The 7,698-nt window shown below is 43.9% G+C and overlaps 1 protein-coding gene across 1 annotated transcript; it reads right to left on the reverse strand.

Annotated features, from left to right (window-relative positions):
* Nucleotides 1-1,133: 1,133 nt before the first annotated feature.
* Nucleotides 1,134-7,217, reverse strand: LOC308144817 (bone morphogenetic protein receptor type-2-like; the record flags this gene model as incomplete). The annotated part of the gene is made up of 9 exons (XM_080516050.1): nt 1,134-1,250; nt 1,323-1,459; nt 2,322-2,478; nt 2,584-2,741; nt 2,902-3,016; nt 3,254-3,475; nt 5,187-5,383; nt 5,497-5,688; nt 7,190-7,217. The coding sequence occupies 9 exons, from the start codon at nt 7,215-7,217 to the stop codon at nt 1,134-1,136; spliced, it is 1,323 nt and encodes a 440-aa protein (XP_080372176.1).
* Nucleotides 7,218-7,698: the final 481 nt, after the last annotated feature.

The raw sequence follows: 7,698 nt of genomic DNA on the forward strand, positions 1-7,698 counted from the left end.
TTTGTATTATTATTATTATTATTATTGTATTGTTGTTGTTGTTGCTGCTGCTGCTGCTGCTGATACTGTTGTGAACAAAAACATAAATATATTTGTCAATATAGTGGTGTTTCAATGAGTTGACAGTGGCAGTCATAGACGTATATAAACTATACATATACAGTACATTTCTATGGTGGCAGTAGTAGTACTACTAGTAGTAGTACTAGTAGGAGTAGTACTAGTAGTATTAGTGGTAAATTGATTTTTTAAAACTCTTTGTCATTATGACCACGAGATGGCAGTAACATCAACTGTTTTAGCCAGAAAGGTTTGAGAAAAACGCACTGATGACCACAGATGAGGACAGGGGGAGAGTAGAGGGAGTTTCTGGAGGCAGAGATGAAGAAGGAAGATAGAGGGGATCCATGGTGTCAACCTGTATAAGAATCAGAGTTGATATCATCGATAAAGAAGATTAATATTCCTCCCTTGGCTCACAGTTCTTACCAGTGTATAATGTGATGTTTTATAGAGTTTCTAAAAAATGTTTTAATTTGAACGGGAATCCGAATTTAATCGATCGAAATGTATCATGTAGAATAATTTCATTATGTGAAGAAAATCCCTGTCCTCAGCTGGAGCCCTCATTGTGAATGACAAGAGACTCAGCCTTTATCTGAACGTGGACTGAATATATTGCCATGTTGTTCAATGTCATCAAAATGAAAATGTTGAGGTTTCATATGTAATATATGTTTTTGAATGCATTGATGAGCGAATTGAATCGAATCTCCTGCTCGCCTCAGGCCTCATCCCTGCCACCACCAGTCTCCTCCTGGGGGAGGACTAATTCTAGAGCCTTGTGTTCATGCATTCATAAATTCACTCAGTCTTCTGCCGGGTTCTGAGCACCAAATAACCTTAAGCCAATAAAGCACTTCTCTCGCATATCTGTGGTTGTGAGTCTTTTCAGATTAAATCTGTCATTTAGAAACTGTCAGTAAAACAAGGAATATTGCGATTCTATATTTCCAGAATAGTACAATATGAGAGGGGTGAAATTTTCAGCATTCGCATTTATTAAGGAACATTATCAAAAATCTGTAAAGAACCGACACAAAAAGAGAAACATACCAAACCAGACAAAGACGTCATGGAGAGTTAAAAGACTGTAGCGAGGTTAATCGGTCCACAACACACTGAGCCGAGAGTCGGGCGTCCGGTTCAGCATCCCAGCAGTCCGTCAGGAGCTCCTTCAGTGCAGGACCCTGAGAACAAAAGCACATTCATTCATTCATCCATTCATCCATTCAGACCTAGCAGGCCCCGTGCTGGATCACCTGCAGTAACAGCTCCCAGTGTTCAGGTATAGACGGTCTCTGGTCCATGTAGGACACGTGCTGGACGAGGCTCTCCAGAGTCACGGCGGCTCCGAGCTCCAGTTCATACGGTAACAGACGCTGTGGGACGACGCCGCCTGCAGACAAATCACGTGATTTATTTCACCGACACGTCCGTCATCCATCCGTTCACCCATCAGAAGGACCTGACGGTGACCATCTATTACTGCTTTTTAATCCAGCTTCTGATCAAATACATTCAACTGTGTCTCAAGGCTGAAAGACAAAACTCGACCGAGATAAGTGGTGAAAGTGTAAACTGAGATACTTCCAACCTGTATTTAGTCTGATGTCTCCTTCCTGTGAGGAGACACTGCTGAAGCCACCATGAAGCGTGACTGAACTGTGCTCATTTATCAATTTCGATACATTTAAGAATGACAGACGATCCGCCACAAAGTTTGTGCTGTAACAAACAAAATCATTTATAATACAAGTCCACAAATAAAAGTCCATCGGGGACAGCTGAGAAAAGTTCTCTGAAGAGCTGAGCTGATCAGCTCCTTTGAAACACACTCAAAACAGACTCGATCTACTATTCACACAGACCTCGATCAGATCGGTTTCTGTATTCAGTGATAATATATACGAGCCGTGACACAGAAAGTCTACTGGCTACTGTTTGTCAGTCCGGAACCAAAGTGCCCGGTTTCAGTTCTCCATTCTTCATTTGAATCACAGCAACACTCTCTCGTTTGTTGTCGTGTGAAAACTGTGGAAGCAAACCAACTCTTTAACCAGGACTTCAGGGTCAAATATTCTCCCTGGAAAAAAAAAAAAGAATGTTCACACAAACAAAAGGTTTGTATTGTTGTTCTGACGGATGCCGCTTTTGTGATATTTTGGCACGTCCGAGACTGGAAACATGCTCTCTTTGAGGCCTCCGGCAAAAGGTCCTCCCGTGTTTATTGAGACGTTGAAATATTGTGTGCGCCTCACCTTGGAATAGGTCACAGCAGCGCATCCAGATCTCCCACTGCAGCAGGCCCAGAGCGTAGACGTCCGACTGCAGCAGGAAGGAGCTGCTGCTCAGGTTCACCAAGCCCTCCAGGACCTCCGGCGACATGTAGCGCAGCGTGCCCAGCTGAGCGTGACCCTGCATGGGGAGAGGGGGGGGGGGGGGGGGGGGGGGGTAGTCATCACAGGCATTACCTGGATGACATGCAGCGTGGAGCTGTGAGCAGTGCTCTGTGACTCTTACCTCCATGTCTGTGGCGTGGCAGTACCGGGAGCGAGGCCCTGAACAGCAGCGCAGGACGGTGGAGGAACCGAAGTCACACAGCACGCAGGTCACGTCCGCCCGCACCAGCACGTTGCAGCTGCTCAGGTCTCTGTGGCTCACCGCCGGCTTGTGCTCATCTACGCGGGAAAACGCACGCCAATGGATTTATAAACACAGCCGGCCATTAAATAGAGAAGATCAGAATGTTTTTTTTGTCAATTAAATACAGGCTGTAAATGGAGAGAAAAACCATCGCATTATTAGGCACGCAGACACGCACGCGCACGGTTGTCGTACCGTGGTGCAGTAGGTCAGAGTGCAGGTAGGACAGTCCTTGTGATAACGACTGGCACAGCTTCAGGGACAGCGTCCAGCTGCTGGTGTGTTTACTGAGAAATGAGTGGAGAGAGCCCTGAAACCACAAACACACCAGGTATTATTACAGCAATTATTACAGTTACTATTACACATTGGACACAAGGAATCCAGCTGTCATCACAACAAATTCCTTTGGGTACTCTGGTCTTCTCCCAGAGTCTAAAGAAATATCATCGGGGGGTCCCTGGTTAAGACCTTCAGTCCAGGATGATGTCTGATTGCAGGTCTGGCCTCCAGCCTCCCGTGACCCCAGGAACCACTTTTCACTCACATATTCAGCGAACTGCAGCATAATGAACCAGCTGCCATCATCAGGTCTCCTCCCAGTGCCGAGGAAGTGCACAATCCCAGCATGCCTCATCAAGGGGAGCTCGTAAACCTCCTTCTCCGCTATAAATCTCTGTTTCCAGGCAGCGGGGAAAACTTTCACAGCCACCGCGGATCCTTTGTACCTCCCCTGGAAAACGGTGGCAAAGTGGCCTTGGCCCACAATCTGCAGGACGTAAACAAACAGTCACTGAACGGTTCACGGACACCGAGACTTAAAGGAATCTTAAAGCTGAACTTTCCAGCTGCAGCTCGACATGAGCGCTGTGGACGTCGGAGGACTTTGCGTGGTAGGGAGACGACGGGAGGACAATGTAGTCCTGACAGGAGGACAGTGGATCCTCCTCTGAAAACAACACACATGACCTCTTTAAAGCACACACAAATAGTTTATCCAGCGCATAAGAACTACCTGAGAATGTGACTTAAAGCAGAAGGACTGTGGCTGAGATGAAAGAGGAGGACCGTGATAAACATCAAGGTCAGCGTTACACACAGGCAGAAAATCCACTGTGAAAAAGGATGTTATGAGAATTTAAGATGACAAAATGTGCAATCAACGCGATCAATGCTTAGATACCCACAATCCTGTGCAGAGGATATTCTCTGAGTGACATTCTTCAAGTTAAAAAAAAAAAAAAGGAAACGATAGAATGAAAATAATTGTTAACAAAGAACAAAAGACTCCATCAGAGCTGAGCTTTCTTATCATGTCCAAATGGAGCAAAATGTGGGAGAAACTGCATTCCTCTGCAGCTTTCATGGTTTTATCTCTGGAGGAAACTGAATGGAAATGGAGGTTTAAAAACAGATTATTATTGATAATATTTAGAAACTAATTTTAACTGACAATATTTTTTTTTACCACGTTGCAGAAGAGGACAGCAGCAGAGGTGAACTGCCTTTACTCGTCTTAACTTACCGAGAGAGTCAGAGACATGAAATACTCATGACACAAAACGTATGTAGGCACAGAGACAACACGCAAACTTGACAGGGTACAGAATCAGTCCGGACTCAAAACCTGGGTCTTCTCATTGTGAGGTAGCAGGAGTACTGGCCAATGAGAGAAGAGGAGTGTGTGGTTGCATTCAAGGTCGATCTGCATGTTGAATTTGGCACACGTTTGACACCAGAAGCCTTCCAGTTAAGATTGTTTCAGTCAGATATTAGACTGGGGGTCCACAGACTTTATTACCGAAATAAACTGAAACAAACGTATATAGTTCTTTAATACAATATAAATAAAACTCCCCTGGTGGATGATAAATGTCCACTAGAATCAATCTGATGAAAGTGATTCATCACGCTGACAGGAAAACCAAAACATTTGTTAATAGGCCCAAATTATAGAGTTGTGGGACAAAAAAAAACATGAAAGAGAGTAGTTATTTCCCTGTGTGACATCATGAAAGGAAAATCTCAGATCCTCCTGTATGAGGACACATTCAGTAAAACGTAGAGCAAGCGAGTGAGGGAGATGACCGGCTTTCAATTCTAGAGCCTCATACACAAGCTGTGGGGACACACATGACAGTTATAAAAATCATTAGGAAGTAGATTCTGCTGATTATAGGACCTTTAATCCTGAAAAATATATTTTAAAAAAAACAACTTTACTTGTCTTGGTGAATGCTCTTCTCCATTTGGCAGCAAAAAAAATGAGCATGGCGAGCAGAAACACAACTGTGAGTTTCACTGCAGTCCTCATGAGGTCGTCTGAAATCACATGAAACAGGAAGTGTGTATGACTGCTCCATGAATTCTGGAAATGAGAAATAATTTTTTTGATTTATATTTAACAGCTCCTTTAAGAGTATGTCCTGATAAACGCAGTGTAGGCGGTAGGTAACGGCGGCTAATATAAGGTCAATCACACGGTGTTGTTTTGATTTTCTTCCCTTCATACCTGCAGGGGAGGAGGAGTGGGTGTGTGCGGGCCCTCCAGACAATGGGCTCCAGGTTATGTTGCTGTTACACAAGTCTGTGTTGCACACACACTTGCTGTAGTTGTTAAAGCGCGGCTGAGCCTTGCAGGTCGCGTCGGGGCAAGACTTTTCAACCACATCACAAGCTGCATCGGGATGATCGGTAGCACAGCTTAAAACGTAGAAATCATCCAGCTTGACAGATTAAAAGTCTGATGACAAAGATACAACGCTCTTCCAGACTTTGAGGTTTTCTTACCAAGAATGTCGACCTTCGGCCGGCCATCCACCAACCAGAAGTAACCCACACAGCAGTGTGTGTTCTCACACAGCTGCACTGAGCCGCTCACGTTTCCAGCGGCAGTGTATTTGTGGTTCTGCAGCGTCACCTGGAAAACACACCGCCGCTTCTGAGCGGCCGACTGGCTGGAAACGCAGATAAACATGCATCCTGGGGGGAAAAAAGCAAAGAAAAGAGCTTCTGACTGCAACACGTGGAAGAAATAAAAAAAAAAAAAAGAATATATGTTTGAGAAAGAGCTGTCATGATGGCAGGGAGCCTGAAAATGTGAACAATGAGACCAAACATCATGTACATGCGTGGTCACACTCCAAGTAAGTCAGCACTCTCGGTATGGTAAATAACATCCAAGGTGTGGCGAGTCAATCCAATGACTGATTCACTCACACACGTCTGTATGAACGGCTGCACTGCGACGTGGAAAACTATCGGCATCGAGCTGCAAAGACAAGCAACAAACTCTGCTCTATATTTGTAGAGCAAGATACATTTTTTCTAATCAGGATTTTTTTTTATCAGGATTTTTTTCCCCCTTCTCTTCTTGGACACTGTTACATTCCAGACAGGGACATAGTGACGTTTTATTTGGTCCCAATAGCCAAAGAAGTAAAACAAAGTTTACAGGGCAAAAGAGGATGAAGATGAGGAGGAAGACACAAGTTCAGTTGTTGTTGTTGTTTCAATTTCATGTCCATAATGCAAATAGGAGTGCCCCTTTTTTCTTTTCAGTATCAACGTATCACTTCACGTATTAGGAAATGCGTCTAATTTGTGGCCAGAGGTTTTTGATAATGACCTATTATGGTGGTAAATGGAAAAGGAACTCCGCTGAAGACTTGTATTTTACCCTTTCAGTCACACACAACGACAGACACACTCTCAGAGTAATCAGAAAGAACAGGGGCATTTCTATAAACTCTGTGGCCTCAGGCAAGAGGCCCCCCCACTTCAGTTCAAGCACATTAAAGAAAAGGCTGTTTTCAGGTCTCGCCTTTTTCAAATGCCACTATTTCTTCCTAAGGTCCCATTGTCAGGCACCATTTAGACGACAACGCAAACAAGTGTAACCGCAAACCTTTCATCACCTTTGGGGGTCCATTAATACGACAGCAGTGTTTGGAGCTGCCTCAACTACCACTTCTTTTATTCTGGATCCCATTATTTTGCATGTGTGCTACTGTTTTTGTAAACAGTTGTTCTACTCATGCGCGAGTAACAAAAACAAACATGGCGGCCTCAGTAGTGGCATGAGTCCCAGTCTGTATTCTCATTTTAAAGTCCATATTGCTAGATTCATAGTTAAGATTCACCTCTAATAGCACTGAATTCGTCATCTGTCCAGACGACTGTCAGCTCCTCCCCATTGTGCGAATGTTTATAGTGTATTGGTCTTAGTGAAGGTGAGCGTTTTCATTGAATAATGCAAGGCCACCTCTTTCAAAGTAAAAGCTAACCTGTTGTATTACAAGCATTATGTAAAGGCAAAATATAATTTGATTCATAATTTCTCATCGACCCATCAGGGTGTGTGCCATCACAGTCTAATCTCTGCATAGCATCACCTCCAGAACAATAAATCTTACTTTAAAAACAATGAGCACATGCAGTCAAAGCTTCTGGATAAATCCTCCAAAGAGATCTTTCCACTCACCCAAAGTTGAAATCAGCCGCCACAGCATGGCGATGTGTGTGAGCCCAGGGAGCGAGGTGGCGAGCAGCCGCTTCCTCGTCTCCTTTATCGGTCCTTGGAATGTGAGAGGAGTTTCCCACGTCGGTCAGCATCACTCCCACTGCCACACACCTGCTTCTCTATCTGAGCCGGACATTTGTATTGTCTGACATCTGATTAGAGGGCGAGGAATCACAAAGTTTTAATCTAATGAATATGTGCACAGATCGCCTCTTCGGCCTGTAATAAACTAATTGTCTTTGTCTTTTTATTTGAAATAAAGTTCCTGTTGTGATTCATTCAGATTTTGCTAGAAAATTACAGAAGGCTGCATTCTTTTTTTGTTTTGTTTTGTTTTGTTTTTGTTTTTTTGTGACTCCCACACACAAACTGGAGTCTGCAGACAGTTTCTGACCTCAGAAGTGTTACATAGTATGACTTCTGACTTTTGGGGGTTTTTAAGCAGGAGGTGTCAGAAAAGTTACCAATGA

Source organism: Blennius ocellaris, assembly GCF_963422515.1.
Source record: "Blennius ocellaris genome assembly, chromosome: 3".
In the NCBI taxonomy this organism is placed as follows: Eukaryota; Metazoa; Chordata; class Actinopteri; order Blenniiformes; family Blenniidae; genus Blennius; species Blennius ocellaris.